This window comes from Tupaia chinensis, unplaced genomic scaffold (genome assembly GCF_000334495.1).
Source record: "Tupaia chinensis unplaced genomic scaffold, TupChi_1.0 Scaffold000063_1, whole genome shotgun sequence".
NCBI classification, from domain to species: domain Eukaryota; kingdom Metazoa; phylum Chordata; class Mammalia; order Scandentia; family Tupaiidae; genus Tupaia; species Tupaia belangeri.
Window position 1 is genome coordinate 2082596 of NW_006159521.1, and position 16913 is coordinate 2099508.

Here is a 16913-nt window from a genome sequence, read left to right on the forward strand (position 1 = left end):
TCAAAAAAAAAAAAAAAAAAAAGAGTATAACTGGGTGGGGCTGGCAGGTGGTACAGTGGTTAAGAGCACTGGACTCCCACATGGCTGAACACAATTCAAGTCCTGGATCTGGTGGCTTCCTTTCTCACATTCCCTGCCTCCCTCCTTCTCTCTCACTTTTTCTCACTCTGTTCCTCTCTGGTCAAATTCAAATAAACAAGTTGATAAAAATAATAATTCTTAAAAAAAAAGAAAGAGTACAACTAGGTGATCATGTTAGAAATTTTACGAGAAGTAGAAATCTGACTAGTAGAATTTAATAGTCAGTTCTACCTTTCATATTAAGAGTCAAGAAACTCTAAAATTTTTGCAAGGTTAGTGTCTCCTAAGAGGAGACTGAAACAGCAAAATACATAAAAGAAGTTTCCTCAAAACAAAGACCAGGGTTAACAACAGGCATTTGTCCTGCAGGCAAGACTTTTTCAGTAACTTAAGGAATGACATTCTTTGAAGTTGATTTTAAACATTTTTCTACACTAACAATGTATCTACTAGGAAGTAGATACAGTGCTAGGTTTTTACTTTGTTATCTTTCTTGGTTCTTCTAGACACAGAATGCTTTGCTAAGGTGAGCTCCAACTCTCTTCTTGCCTGGGCCTACTGACTTGCAGGGACTACAGGTACAGATCTATGTTTTATTACAGTGTACTGTTTGTTTGTCTGTCTGTTTAGTTTGCTGTAAGATGTGTGCACTGGCCGGAGGGAGACAGAAAGTGAGAAAGCACTCTCAGAAAGGATGGCCATGCAGAAATCCCTTCTCCTCCATGCTCCTCTCAGGATTTTGGGCATGCACACACGTGGCATGTTTTTCAAGCCACCGAGTCTTGTGACTAACTGGGCGGTCAGTCATATAGGAGCCAGCTGCCTTACCCACCATTCCACCTGGTTGGCCCCAGCATGCTGTATTTCAAAAAGGAGAGAGGGATGCATTAGGTGCCATAATCCTGGCTTGCTTTGAGAAGGATAAAATCAGCAGACAGTGGCAAAAGCTAATGCCCAACCCCTGCAGTACCCCAAACACACTGCTCCCTAAACCTCCACAGAGGGATGACAAGCAGAGGAGAAGCAGCAGGACCCCCTGAGAGCACAAGGCACTGATTACTCCAGCGAGGCGAGAGAGAAAGTACGAGTAACAGTCACTCCCCGGCTACAGCAGTGTGGTATGGTATTCGGAGTGACTGACCCTAATGGGCCTGACCAGTCTAAGGGCTGCAGAACCCAGACCAAGACAGTGAATATAATACCGTGGCTTTCTTTTGATTATATATGGATTTGTTTTAAGTTGGACTAATAAGGCAGTGTATCACAGTAATTACCCTTCCTAAGAGTGTTAAAAAATCGAGGAAATTTGGTCCAGTATGTTTTCCTAGCATATGTGACTTATTTATCAGGACTCTGTTTTTGTAACAAGATACCCTACCCTTTGTCAAAGCTATGTCTAATGTCTATTACTTATATAGACACCTCTGTTTAGTCAAATGAATTCACCGTTTCTTCTAAAGCAGATAAACACACCCATCTTGATTACTTAGAAAATAACCACTTCATCAGAAAGTATTTCAGCAAGTGTGAAGACTAACATTAATGCTTTTAAATATCATTTTTAAAATAATACTTACCTAAAATTAGGCATAATCTTCCAAACAACATAAAATAAGGACTCTGGGCTAAATGCCGTCTGGCTGCCTTGCCATAAGGCACAAAGGGTCTTTCTAAACTCTTCTACCAAAGACCTGGAAAAGAAGAAGGGGCGATACCCTCGGCGTTAGTGAGTGGCTGCACAGTGCATGGTGTTCAGTGGTCTGAAATCAACGGTAAGTAAAAAATGAAAGCTTACAAAGGGGTTGGCCTTTTCTAGACTAAGTCTAGCAGCTAAGCAACATCTCAGAAACCTGTAGAAAGAGCACTAAAACGAGATTTTTTAACCATCCAGTTAACTCTGACTACACCAAAGTACTGCTGTATTTGTAAACTTTGGGTTAAAAAAAAACAACAAAAAAACACAAAAATGATAAAGGAGCTATAAGCCAAATTACCTAAGACTCTGCACCTGAAAACTTAGAACAACCAACCGGCTTTTTCTCCACCTCGTGCGTTTTTCCTTCCTGCCTCTCACGAGGAGCCACTTCCCAGCCTCTGGCCGGTGACCACCTGCTCTTCTCCGCCTCGGAGAGTTCCTGCCGCTGCAGAGCTTTACACACATCTCTACACCAGTGACTCTCAAACCCGTGCCTAAAGTCACGTTTTCTCATGACCATTCGCATTCCTTCAGGTTCTGTAGTTTCCAACAGGTCATGTCCCCAGTGTCTGCAGGAAGTGACCAGCGCAGCCTCTCTTACCACTCACACACACCGTGCATCACCCTGCAACCCCCCACTGCCCCCCCAGTACCTAGTTCCCTCCTCCCACCAAAACAGAACTTTCATATTTTATTTTTTGGCTGAATAAACAAACTTCTGGAATAAAAAACTGTGTGCCCACCTTCTGGGAAATTTTCTTAAAGAGACAGTCATCTTTCTTACTAAGCCCTTCCTTCTTCCTGGCGGCTGGAGAGGACTAACACAGAACCCCAGCACTACCTTGGACTCCGCAGACAGGAGCCCCACCCTAGGGCTGGTGGAACAGAAAACTAGGTTGTCAGGAAGTTGTGACACATTTTTTAATAGAAAAATGTCATGACTATCCCAACAGTCTAACAGAAAGAGCTTAATAACTCTGTGAGCCTTGGGTAAGCTGACTGTCACACAGGAAAATCAATCACAGATGTTTAAGTCACGACTAATTTTGGTTTTCTGCACATGTAGATTGAATTTCTCTGTCAACCTAACCACCACGCTCCTGGATGTGTGCCTGACTGCTATCACAGAGAATCCCAGCATCTTCTTTCTCAATGCCTGCTATCCAGGAAGACCCTGGAATGGTATTTCTTACTTCCTAGTTAGTACCTGAACCCTCTTCCTATGACTGAAGAATTGCTCATCTTAAGAGTTGGTGGGAGTCAGAGCCTGTTTTCCACCACAAGGCTGAAGAGGCCAGGTACTTGCTTTCTCAGCTCCCTTGCAAGCAGAGCACAGGTTCATGGCCTGGGTTCAGCCTGGGTGGAACAGCAGTTGGTGACACAGGGACAGCACTAACCTCTCTGGTGGCAGTGGGGCAAGAGCATCACCCTGAGTCCAGGGGCAGAAGGCACAGCAGCATTCACAAGCACCACCCCAAGAGCACGGGCAGCAGCAGCCCGGGCTTTGCGCTGGCAGCGGGGGTGGCGGTGTCCACACAGGACAGTCCTGCGGGCGGGCTCTGGCTGTGATGCTGGCTGCCTGGCCTCCAGGCCTGACCTGCCATCCACCCAATAATGGGGAGCTCATGAGCAGCCCTTCGATGCCTCCTTTTCTGCCTAAATCAGCCATAGGCAATTTCTGCAATCTGTAACTAAACCCTAAATACACGGATGCATCAAGTACTACTAATTCTCCCCTTAACTTCCAAATGTGCTTTTTCCAGTCATCCCCTCCAATCTGATTACTATACAGGGGGAAGCCTCCTTGAATACGGGCACTTTCCAGCTTGTCCAAAATGCTACCAAACGAAACTCCCTTCGAATGCCACCTGTAGTAATGTCATTCCATCCCTGCTCCAATGTGTGACTTCCAAGTTACCTCATACTGTGGGGAACTCAAAAATCAAAAAGGTGGGAACCAGCAGTTAGCGTAATGGCTATGTCGCTGGACTCCCACGTAGTTGACCGTGGTTCGTGTCCCGGACCCGGTGGCTTAAAACTCACACCGGGCGCGTGTGCGTGCGTGCCCAAGATCCCGAGAGGAGAATGGAGGAGAAGGGACTGCGGCGTGACCATCCCCCTGGGGGGGTGATTTCTCGCTTTCTGTCTCTATGTCTCTCTCTGTCTGTCTGGCGAGCGCACACGCCCTACAGTGAAAATCTCTCCAAACAAAAAACAAAAAACAAAAAGGTGAATCGGGGAGAAGGGACTGTGGCATGGCCACTCCCCGAGGGGTGCTTTCCCGTTTTCTCTTCTCTCTCTGCCTCTCTCCAGCAAACACACGCACTCTACAGCAAGTTAATAATGACAACAACAACAACAAGGAAAACTGTGTCCCGTATGATCCGGTGGTTTCTAAACCCCAAGTAAGGCAGCACTGCACTTAATTTGAATATAGGGGTGGTCCTTGATCATCACTTGCCCATTTTTTCCCCTTTCCATATCAACTAAAAATTGACTGCATCACCCCACAATGTTCTGACTACAAATTAACTGTATTATATAAAACAGTGTACCTAGACTGTCAGACAAACCAGTTCACATGGACTAATGATACTCATGCCGGTCTATGCCCAGAACTGCTTTTCATATATTGATGTCAATTCTAGAATACCAAACCTGCAAACGCTAAGTGAATGTTCTTATCCTGCCTAGTAAATAGAAATAAAAGAACTCCAATGATTATTAACACTGCCAACCAACTACTTAAACACAATTTTTTGAAGTTTTAAAAAATGTCATGCCTATTAACTCACATAATACAATGGGAATCACCAGTGAAAGTCATTTGTTTTGAAACTAGAGGCCAGAAAGGACAGAGTCTGTAACTCACACGCTGCTATCCCCTTGGCTCCTGGTGTGGTACGTCCGCCTTCCTGCTGTTTTCCCGTTTCTTAGCTCCACGGCGGGCAGTTCTTTGAAGTAACAGCAAAACTGCTCAATGTTACTATTTTAAAGGGAAGGAAGAAAATAATTTTAAAAAAAGAGAGAGAGAGAATGGAATGGAACTGTAAAAGTTTTATGAAACCTCTATGAGGGCTCAGTCTTTCAACGGTTTCATGGAAGTTGTACTCAATGCAATCTCTTGCCCTGAGTTTCTTCATTATGGCTTTCATTCACTCTAAGTATCAGTACAGACATATGGCTTTGTAGAAATGAAGAAAGAGCTTAAAATCTCTGTTCAAAAAATCTGCAATTGTCCTTCATCTATAGTTTGTCACCACTGCTTTCTTTTCTGGGTACTTGTAATCCCAAGTGTGCAATAATTTCCTTGAATAAAGACAAATGATGAAACTAACCATATTATTTAGACACACTACACGGAATCGTAAGAATTTAGTAGCAACTAAAATTTCTTCTATGAGCAAGCAGAGCTATGCTGAGAGGTAGTATCCTTAAGGCACGATCAAATGTGGCTTCTGTTTATTAGCAATGTGACTTAGGGAAGAGCATTTATTTTGGCTTTTGATGCCTCATTAGAATCTAAAAGTAGGGGACCAGCAGATGATGTGGTTAAGGCTGGATCCCACATGGCCGAAAGGATAGACCCAGCCTGGAACTCGGCCTTGGGGAACGTGCTGGGCGTGTGTGCATGCACGCCCAGAATCCCAGCAGGAGAATAGAGGAGGAATGGATCACAGCATGGCCGTAGCCCTGGGTGCTGCTCTCTCAGGCTTACTCTCCCCACCTCTGTGAACACACAGCCCTATAGTATATTTAAAAAAAGAATAAATAAAGTAAGCCCAGCCTAGGTCTGTTGCAGAATGGACTACAGTACTGGAAAATACACGGCCAATAGCTGGTTCGGACCCCTGGGTCACCCAAAAATGTACTGGGTGCATGTGGGAACCCAAGATCAGAGGAGCTAGAAGGCTAGGGAGGGAGGATCGCAGTGCATGAGACCCTGTTAGGGGAGCTGCTTTTCTCTCTCTCACATACACGTTCACTATCACTAAGAAGTCTGAAAGTATACAACTTTCTTCTATATACTTTAGGTCAGGCTTGTTGGCCATTTTATTTTTACTACTGATCTTAGATTCTGAAGATCTTTTGAACATCTGACCTTATGACCATGCTTAAGTCTCAACTAATGGCTGAACCAAGCTCTCAGAACAGGGTTCTCTGGAGCCCTCAGCCTGGGAGTGTTCACATGTTTGTTATTATTTATGACAGAGCCTTTGTGTGCCTGCACATAGAGAGAGACAGGCACCCTCCACAGGGCCTGGCTAGGTCACAATCCCCTTCCTCCTGTATCCAGCTTACCAGGATCCTGGGCATGTGCACAGGCATCCAGCATGTTTCAGGCTGACCAGGATGGGGACTGGAACCAGAGTCGGCATGTGGCTTCCAGCTCCATTGTCTGGTATGCTACACTACAGAGGCTGGGTTGGGTTGTTACAATTTTAAAGGTTTTTGTTTTTTAACAAAGTGGATTGGGGGTGGGGAGTGAGAGAGAAGGTACATGGCCAAAAAAAACCTAAAATATTTACTATCTGGTTTTCACAGAGGAAGTTTGCTGACCACTACTTAAGCCTATGCAAAAAACAATGAGAAATAAATAATACCAGTGAACAGCTAATTTATTGCCAGGCACTGCTCTGAGCACTTTGGACAAATTATGTTATCTAATCTTCTCAACTATCCTATGAGGTAGGAACTATTATCCCCACTTCTACCACTGAGGAAACAGCACAGAAAATGGAGGAAATCTTCCCCAGGCCACATAACTAGAGTTAGTGGCAGAGACGAGATCTGAAGCCAGAGCCTGCGCTCTTTTAACCTTTAGTGACAGGCACGTCAGCTCTGATTGTAACACTACCTGAGTGACTGAAGGATTGCATTCATGAAACACGTGTTCCCCAAATTCCGAAGGCCTGTGGCACAAATGGCAGTGGTGCTTCCCTGTACAATGGGAGAAAAAGGAGCCATCAGCAATGATAAGAGCAGACCAGCTCTCTTGAATATCTAGGATAAGCAAAGGCCTCTATTTTTAATTCTAGCAGCAAGCTAATCTGAAATTAGTCCTTTTTGGTCCAGTGAAAATTTCAAACAAACTCTTTGTAGCCTCTGTGTAAGTGATTAGATATTTTTAGGAAACTGCCTGATTCTGAGATTGTTCTAAATGGGAGTATTCTAGTGAAAGCTTATGAGAAAATCAGCATCAATGACTACAATGGAGTACATGTTGCAAAAAAACTAAAATCCTTAAAAGAGGATTTAATGACATTATAACACTCTATTAAATTTAATGGATATATATATATATATGTATATATATATATGTATGTATATATATACACGCCCCCAGTATTTCTGTCCCCAAACTGAACTCTAAACCACACATAAATAGCCAAGCCAAGTTTTGGGAACTAGTAGCGGGAACCTACACAGTGCCCTGAACTTCTCTGAAGACAAGGTCTGACTTTTTGATTCGCTCTACAAAAGCACCATGACATCTAAGTACTATACCCATGAGGTCAATCTACCAATCCAGTCCAAAGATCTCTGCCCTGATAGCTACGAGAACAGTTCAGCTATATATCTTCCACAAAATCTGAACACTAATTTAATTATTAAGAGCATGTCCAAATACAACTAGCATCACAGCAGAGGGGTAAATTCAGGACAAAAATACTGGTTCACTTTAGAGATAACTGGTAATCTTTAAATTTTCTTTATCAATTGACAGTTCACCATTGTAACAGATGGTTACTAGAATGAGGAAGCATTTTTTTTTCTTATTTTTTCTCTTTTTTCTCTTTATTATTATTAATACATTCAATCGCTATACATCATTTAAATTGTAAAGAGACTACCCAGCATGATACACATCTCTGTCCAGTTGAGAATACCATACACATCCTCATTAACTGTGTCTGTGTTCCACAAACATCTTCTCTCTCCATTTCCCCCCCTAATTTCTATTCCTACGCTCTTCTCCTCCCACATGCTCCTTCCACTTTGTCTCTAGTGTCCATAACAATTTTCAATGCTTTCATGTCCCCCAGTCTTCAGTCTCTACCACAGAGTGCGAACCGTCAGTATATGTTAAGTGGAGACATACAATGTCTCTTTCATAGCCTGACTTGGAGGAAGCATATTCTTTAACAGAGAAATTATATTAATGAAGTCCTAAGAAATAAAACTTACAAAAAGTCAGACTCATAGAGTCTGCTCTCTGGACTTTTACCAGAAGGAACCAAGGATCTTTGGGATTCCATGGAAATGGAATAAGGTCCCTGAGTAGGGATTAAGAAGGGAGAGGAGCACGGTTATTCTGGTGGAAGGTGGTAACAGAGAGACTCGCTGGGGTCACATCAAGAATCACTAGTTGAAGTGGCACACATTCTGTAAAGTACCCTAAATCCAACGTATGTATGTATCAAAGTTTTAAACAGACAATATTAAAAGTTAAGAATTAAAACAGTGATAGATGTCAACTCACTCTTATATTTAAATACATTTTAATTACTTACATTTACTTTTAATAACTTGCTGTTTAATGATGAGTTTTCCAGAAGTTTTCTTTTCCTATGCCTGTCAGCTGTGAAGCCTGAGCTATTAAAACACAAACAGAGAGACAGTCAAGACCTTAATACTGCAAGCTGCACAGCAGTTAACAAGTTCCAGTTGCCCTCAGCATCTAGGGCCTGGTGCCCTCCCTGGCTGCTTAGCCAGGTCATAAACTGACCAGGAAGGCCCACCATGACCCACTGACATTTGAAGTTACCTGAAGAGCTCCCTCTCCCCAGAAACGCCCCCTGGTGGAGCTGGATGGTACTCCCAGCAATGCTGGCCAAGAAGCAGTGAGACACTCCCTCCCCAAGGCCACTCCAACAGCCTGATCCACTGTGACGCTTCAAAAGGCAAAGACCCATTTGTCTCAACAAAAGCAAATCTCTAATCTGACCTGAGTATACTGAAATATAACAGTGAATCTCAGATCATATGCTATTTCTTAATGTTGATAAAGGTGTTAATGTTTTGCTCATTTGTCTTAATAGACTATGACAATCTGTGGCATCCTAAGTAAGTTATAGGAATATAGATATGTATAAGTCCATCTGATTAGCTATGCTGCAACATTCTAATTAGCAGGGAAATTCTGAATTTAAGTCACTTAAAAATTTCTTTATGGAAGATATTTTGCTTAAAATTTATCAAAAACCAATTTCTATCTTCTAAGTTGTTTTAAAATTATTACATATGAGGGCCAGCAGGTGGCACAGGGGTTAAAGTGCTGGATTCCCACAGAGCTGACCACGGTGCAATCTGTGGACCCTGCGGCTTCGAACTCACGCTTGGGCCCATGTGCGTGCATGCCCAAAATCCTGAGAGGAGAGCAGAGGAGAAGGTATTGTGATGTGGCCATCTCTCTGGAGGGTGATTTCTTACTGTCTTTCTGTCTCTGTCCCTCCAGAGAGTGCATGTGCCTATAGCAAAAATCTCTAAAATAAATAAATATCAAAAGAACTAATCTAAAAAAAGCTAAAATCATGACTAAACACAGACCTTCAAGTCTGCCAATTCTTTTCCCCCTAAAAGTCCCAAGCTAATCCAAAATAAATATTAACAATAATTATTTTTCTTTCCAGATTTTCCACATGAACTCTAAAGCCTTTGGAATATCAGATCTAGTGACAATCAGTTGCTTCGGACTTCAAAACATTCTTCAGAACTGTATGTGTCTCTCAGAACACTGTGACTACGAGATAGAGACCAAACCACATACTAGGTATTCAATTACTCCTTCACAAATTCTGTAAGTGAAGCTAAATCACAAGCAATGTGTATATACATTACCTAGTGACAATGCTTAGTAGTGCATTTTCAGTTTTACTCACATAAATAAAACATTTAGCTTTCTAAAATAAAAGTGATTAGAGCTAACCCTGAGAAATTCCCAAATTATAGAATACTCTATATCCACATTAGTCATATTGTAGCCATTCGCGACATGTGGCTATTTAAGTTTAATTAAATGAAGTTAAAATTCAGTTCCTCAGTCACACTAGCCACTGTCCAAGTGCTCGAAGGTCACATGGGTCTAGTGGCCACCACACAAAAGTGTACAGGTGACAGAACCCTTCTGTCACTGCAGAAATTGCTACTGCATGGTGCTACTTGAGCATGTGCAGAACAGCCTGAAGTAAAACAAAAACGTATCACTGCTTTTACATTTTGCCACAGATTAAGACCATGTTTTCCAAATGTGAAAAGTGAACTTAGGCTATAGTTTTCTACATAGGAAAAGGATTGCAACGTAGATTTTTCAGTGGGCCATGTAGAAGAGTAGACAGGTGATCAGGCACCTTTTACCTGCTGAAGCAGTCAGTGGAAACACAAAATTTCCAAACTGTATAAACGTATGTGGGTTTGCCAATGCCCTCTGCCCCCTTCGAGTCAGTTCTGATCCTTTATGTCTGAGTGAGATGATACCCTCCCCTAGAGAAAATTCCAGTGGCAGAAAGTGAGAGCTACCTACTTCTATAACGAAGAATGAAGGTAGCAAGATCTTAACAATGGCATCATCTACCAGGGAGTGACACTACCTGTTACTGCGGGGAATCTACAGTTTGTCATGACAATTTCTGGTAGGATGAAACCTTTTGGATCTGTGTCTCTAATGCTAGACGGGGGCCATGCTGCTCAGTGCGAACTGAAAGGGAAAGAATGATTTAAAAAGAAAAGAGCCAAAAAGTACTTAAACCCAAAGTGTTCTCATTATTTTTTTATTTTAAAGAAATCATTCTTTTTCCCAACGTGAAGTCAATGATACCTATTTACAGATTCTGGTTAGCAAACACTATCCAGTGTTGCACTCAGAGAAGCTGGGTTATTACTTCTCCCTGTTCAAGTTCAAAGTATTCTGTTGGCTTTACATTTAGGTTTGCCAAGGGACCTGTGCTTGTGGCATATTTTCCTAAAATCTTCTGTACATACAGCCAAAATAAATGAGATGGTACTTAATGATCTGAGGTAACCCGCACAGATTTCGTGGAGTCAGCAGCCATCCCAGGGCCATGCTTCTGCACACTGTAGCTTCAAAGGCATTGCTAGTTGGGTTTCTGTTTACTGCCTCAATTTTGGGTCCAGTGAGTTTTATCTGAATTAGCTATCTGTCTAGAGCAAGAAAAGTATATTCACATAAGTCCTTTCCTTACGATGACAAAGCATTTGTCGATCCCTGCAATTTTATGTGCTATAAACTGCCCCTAACAAAAGAGGAAAAGGAGAAACAAGGGCCTTGTGCCATCACACAGATGGAAACTGGGCAGTGTGATAATTAAACCTAGTTTCCCTTAAAGCAATGCATAACCTTAGTGCTTCCATGCAGACCTCCTATGTAGCCAGGATTTTCCATACCAAATGTAACTCTAGTTCTCTGCTCTATCACTGCACCCCAAAAATCACCCTGCAAATAAGTTGAGTAGCTCATAAATTGGTGGGTAACAACTAAAAAGCAGGCTCCTTGGCCCTTCGGTGTGGTTTACGGCAAATACTAAACACAATAAACGCAGAGCTATGACCATTAACCATGGGCAAGGTTTTGGCTGCCCAAAAGCAAGGTTTACTTTGTCAACATTTCAGTCACATCTAAATGAAGAAGTTATGGGTGCCATAGACAAAAATCCCACTCAGATTTTGAAAGACCCCTCAACCCCAGGCTATCCCCTTCTCGTTCCCGAGGCCTACTACTTACTTTTCCAAGTTCTGCAAGTGTTCTCTGACTTTCTGTACCAGCCCCAGCTTGGTGTCATTAACCACAAAATCATCACAGCGATAACTGCAAGGAAAATATTAATCAATGTGTGCAAAGAGCTTGAGGAAACCACAGCAATGAAATCACTCAAAGGCCTGGCGGCTGCCAAGATAATCACATGGCTCTGCAGGCAGTTACCGTCGGTGGCAAGTTTAAAGAACTGGAATCATAATGGAATGTTTTTTAAGAGCCTTTTAGAAAGCCATGTAGGCAATGAACACTAGCTTCTTTTCATATTTTTACTCAAAAGCGCTTCAATTCCGCCTTTGAAAATGGAGTAAGCCATCACATGTGTTACCTTCTTTTTAGTGGCACATAATACATGGAAAAATGAAAGTAAAAGCCCCAATTCTTTTTATGTAACATTAAGCCTAAAGCTTTAAGAAGGCACTTCCCAGCCCAAATTAAAGGGGAATTTGGAGGAGGAGAGACTTAAGGGAAAAGGTAACTAACTTGCAGGGATATCTGAATAGAAAGATGAAAGTTAAAGCTGTACATCTAAAACATAATTTGATTAAATAAATTCAAATGAGTTGGGAAGAATGAGTCTTTCACTCTAAGGTTGCAGAAAACAAAGTATCAAACAGTGTTACTGAGTTGTTGGGAAAGTCATGACGCGTTCTTGCATAGAAAAACATTAAAAACACATCGTGACTTTCCTGACGACCTACTACATCTTTCAAGAAATTGGTAAGTACTTTGTAAAAACTGTTTAAGGTGTTTTTTAATTCATATTGTGTGTGTATCTATGTGTATGTCAACAAGTCAGCAAGCAAATTATATAAGGAATCACACATAATAAACTTCAGCTTGTAAAGTAGCATTAATTTTTCCTAGGATAAGGCCAATTTGAAAAAAAAAACCAACAATTTACAAGCTAGCACTAAGGTATTCTTTTGAATATACAGCTTTGCATAAAACCACTTGTTTCAACTACCAAAGAATAATGAAAATACTACTACCATTCTGAGCAAACAAAACTCTCAAAGTACAATTAGTAAAAATTAGGTCATCTCTAGCAGATTAAAAAAAAAACAAAAAGACACTCATATCAGAAGCCAGTCTATAAAAAATGAGAAAAGGATGAGGAAAACTAAAAAAAAAAAAAAAAATACTCAAAAGTAAGCCATATGTATTTTATTCAGAAGGGTGAACATTTTAAGGGAAAAAAAAATTTTTGAGAGATTTTTGTTACAGAGCATGCACTCGTCAGAGAGACCGAAAGTGAGAAATCACACCCCCTGGGGGGAAGGGATGGCCAATCCCTTCTCCTCCATTCCCCTCTCGGAATTTTGGGCAGGCCTGCGCACACACACCCAGCATGAGTTTTAAGCCACCAGGTCCAGGACTCAAACCGTAGTCAACTACGTGGGAGTCCATATACGAAACCATTATGTCATCTGCTGGTCCCAAGTGAATGCTTTTAAAAACATCAATGACAATGTTATATATGTAATTATTTAATATACACTCTCATTAATTGACCACTCAGACTACCAATCAAGGTTTCTTCTAAGGTATTCTCCAGGTCCCAGCGTTAATTCCTAACGTTTCCCCAAACAGCAAAAGCGACCTTTTACACCCTGGATCATTCTTCTATTCAAAGTACCACTAGCAGGAGACTAAATTCTTCCTGGTTTTATGACAAATACATAAAGAAATAAAATTAGTAGAAAGGCTTAATTCTTTGCTCCCTCTTGGTATAAACTTAAGGGTAAGATCCATCTTGTACATTAATCTGGGTTTAAGGCACTTGGTAGTTTATACTGTTGTCCTACTTTAATTCTTGCTTACATTTTCATTTAATGTTTGCATAAATTTATATATGTCGTTGAATAAACAATATTCAGTGTTCAAAGCAGAAACAAAGCCAAGTGCCAGGGATCACATGGGAACTGAAGTCTAAGAGCAAGTTCAGATCGCCTTTCGTGTCTCCATAAGTTGCTATAATATCTAACTGAAAAGTAAGCCCCTCACTGCAACAAAACAATGGTTGCTTTGTTTAATAAACAAAATATTTTAAATTAAATTACAGATTCATTTCTTATTGGCTTTTTCAAATATGACAAATTCAGCCTACGATATAAAATTACTTTACGTTTGTTAAAGTAACATTTTCACATACAGAAATACAGGCTTTTTCATGTTTTTTTTTTTTTTTTTTAAGAGGTTTTGGTATAGGGCATGTGTGCTTGCCAGAAAGACAGAGAGAGACAAAAAGGGAGAAATCACCCCCCCAGGGGTGATGGCCACACCACAATCCCTTCTCCTCCATTCTCCTCCTGGGATCTTGGGCACGCACGCACATGTACCCTGCGTGAATTTAAGCCACCAGATCCAGGACTAGAAATGCAGTCAACTACCCGGGAGTCCAGCGACACAGCCATGACGCCAGCTGCTGGTCCCAGGCCCTGTTCTATTCTTAACTAACCTGCTCAATGGGCTCTAGCAGTTTTATCTCTAAACTTTCATCACTAAAGTGAGGAAGTTGCTCTAGAATCCAGAGCTGTTCAAATGTGGCTAGTGCAACTGAGGAACTGAATTTTAATTTTAATATTAATACAAACTTTTACTTAATAACTGAAGCAGTATAAAATGTTTCTCCATTAACACAACTTTACATTGGGTCATAGGAAAAGTCGTGACACATATTTGCAAAGAAAAACAGAAGAGTCTGCTCTTATTAAGATGTGTGGCAGTGCCCGCGTCTGGTGCGCATGTCGTTTCTAGCAATGCACAGAGGCCTACTGCTAATCTAGCTTGTGTGAGGGAATTCAGTTCAAGTGATTTTTCTATGTAACAATGTAGCACTGTAACGTGTGTGTCAAATTTATGCAGACAGCTTAAGTTACAATGATACTTAAGTAAACTATAGTTGGTAGTTAGAACAATGACTATAATATAAACTGTATTTTTAGCTTAATAATTAGGAAAACATTTTTAACTTACAAACAATACCATAAATCAAATGAAGATGGAAAAAAATCAAATGGCAATTTAAAAAAGATCTAAAGAAAGGAACTCACAGATTTTATAGGGAATAGTGACTGCAATTTGCTACAACAGAGCAAAATTAAAAGCTATTTGTGTTGGGGCCAACAGGTAGTATGGTGGTTAAGGTGCTGGACTCCCACATGGCAGACCACGGTTTGAGTCCTAGGCCTGGAGGCTTGCTTTGTCTTTCTCTGTCTCTCACTGTTGAATGTACCTGCTCTACAGCAAATTTAAAAATAATACTAATAAAAGTAAATAAATAATTATTTAAAAAAATAAACAGGCCCTCCCAAAATGTTTATATATATATATAAACAAAATGCTTCTTTCCTATTTTTGCCCTGCGTTACACAGTACCCTTTTTAAAAAATTATTTAATTTTGTCGTGTGTGTGTGTGTGTGTGTGTGTGTGTGTGTGTTTAATTTACTACAGGGCACCCACTCTCCTCAGAGAGAGAGAGAGAGTGGAAAAGCAAGCTGCCAGGTCCAGGACTTGTACTGTGGTTGACCATGTGGGAGTCGAACACCCCAATCACTGCACCACCTGCTGGTTCCTACAGTCCCTTCTTTCTACTGTCCTACAAAGAAGTCTTCAAACTATTTTCATCAGGCTCTTTATCAAGTTAAATAAATCACAAACTCAGTATCTACCATCCCTGAATACATGGGGGGATCTTCAAAAAGTTCACAGGGAAGCCTGCAGGTGGCATGGTGGTTGAAGTGCTGAACTCCCACATGGTTGACGGTGGTTTGAGTCCCAGGCCCAGCAGCCTGAAAAACCACACCAGGCGTACATGCATGCATGCCTGAAATCCCGAGAGAACAATGGAGGAGAAAGGGTTGTTTGTGGCCCTCCCTCCTGGGAAGTGATTTCTAACATTCCCTCTTTCTGTCTCTCCGGCAAGTGCACATGTCCTGTGACAAAAATCTTCATGGGAAAAAAAGTTTATGGAAAACACATTATGAAAAAAACTGCTTAGTTTCCTCCCTTCTTTGCACCCAAATAAATTCACATTTTAATTCAATTTTCCACAAACTTTTTGAATCCCCCTTGTATGTATATGCATTATAAATTAGATGTAAGTATATCTAAATTACTGAGCATACTATAAAAAAAGTTTTAAAAAATGAGCTACACAGACAAGCAAATGGCATAACAATTACATCACTACATAGTCAACCGCAGTTTTGAGTCTCGGACCCAGCAGCTTAAAATTCATGCTGGGCACGTGTACATGTATGCCCAAAATCCCGAGAAGAGAATGGAGAAGGGACTGCAGCATGGCCATCCGCCCTGGGGGTGGTGAGTGATTTCTTGCTTTCTGTCTATCTCTGTCTCTCTATGTCTCTGTCTCTCTCTCTCTCCCCAGTAAGCGCACATGCCCTACAGCAAAAAAGACTCAAAAATAAAAAGAGCTAGAGATGAAATAAATTATTTTAAGGAGTTTTGTTGTTCACAATACCGTCATACAATTATTAATTTCTCAAAGTACAGTATATACACTGAGGGCAAGGTTCGATGATAATGACGGTGGATATAAATTCATACTTTATATAGTATTCCTGGTAATTTTAAAACATTTTGTAAAACTTATCCAATCTCATTAGTCTGTGTTTTAGTTAGTCAATACTTCTGCTTTAAAATGTGTTTCATGAGCTCACAGCAAGTGTCCATGCACCTTCTTTTTGCTCATCACTTTGCAGAATGATTAGATGATACAGCTTATAGAGTTGTTTTTGTTTTTGTTTTTCAAAAAAAAAGTTTGTTTTTGGAGAGGTTTTTGCTATAGGGCACATGCGCTCGCCAGAAAAATCAAAGAGAGACAGAGATAGAAAGTGAGAAATCACACCCCTCAGGGAGGATGGCCACACTACAATCCCTTCTCCTCTATTCTCCTCTCGTGATCTTGGGCACACACACACACGCGTCCAGTGTGAGTTTAAGCCACCGGGTCCAGGACTCGAACCGCAGTTGGCTACATGCGAGTTCAGCAACATAGCCATTACACTAACTGCTGGTCCCTACAAAAAATTTTTAAAATGTGTCCATTTGGCTAAACTAAGTAAAATCACATAAGAAGGCAGATTCATGCTACAAAGTGCCCAGAATGAACACAGCAGCAAGGACATCACATGTGAAGACGATTCAGGAGAGACCATGTAATGGCACACAGTCACCGATCCATACACCATGGCAGAAGTATGCTAAACATTTGACAAAGCTATTTCTTTTTCTTTTTCCCCCACATAAAAACTTTCAGTAAAAGTTCTAATATTTTCTTCCCATACTGCCAGTGCATTATTTTGAAGACTGCTACACTAAAAGCTAGATCTCTACCA

The 16913-nt window shown here is 41.0% G+C and overlaps 1 protein-coding gene across 3 annotated transcripts in view; it reads right to left on the reverse strand.

Annotated features, from left to right (window-relative positions):
* Positions 1-16913, reverse strand: part of USP3 (ubiquitin specific peptidase 3) — a 109670-nt gene that overhangs the window by 43187 nt on the left and 49570 nt on the right. For all 3 annotated transcript variants that reach the window (XM_014593316.2, XM_027765811.1, XM_014593320.2), the window contains 5 exons: positions 11520-11603; positions 8293-8374; positions 6636-6718; positions 4650-4763; positions 1659-1772 (listed from right to left, as the gene is read on the reverse strand). In XM_014593316.2, coding sequence (XP_014448802.2) covers positions 1659-1772; positions 4650-4763; positions 6636-6718; positions 8293-8374; positions 11520-11603 — 477 coding nt within the window. The remainder of the gene's footprint in view (positions 1-1658; positions 1773-4649; positions 4764-6635; positions 6719-8292; positions 8375-11519; positions 11604-16913) is intronic.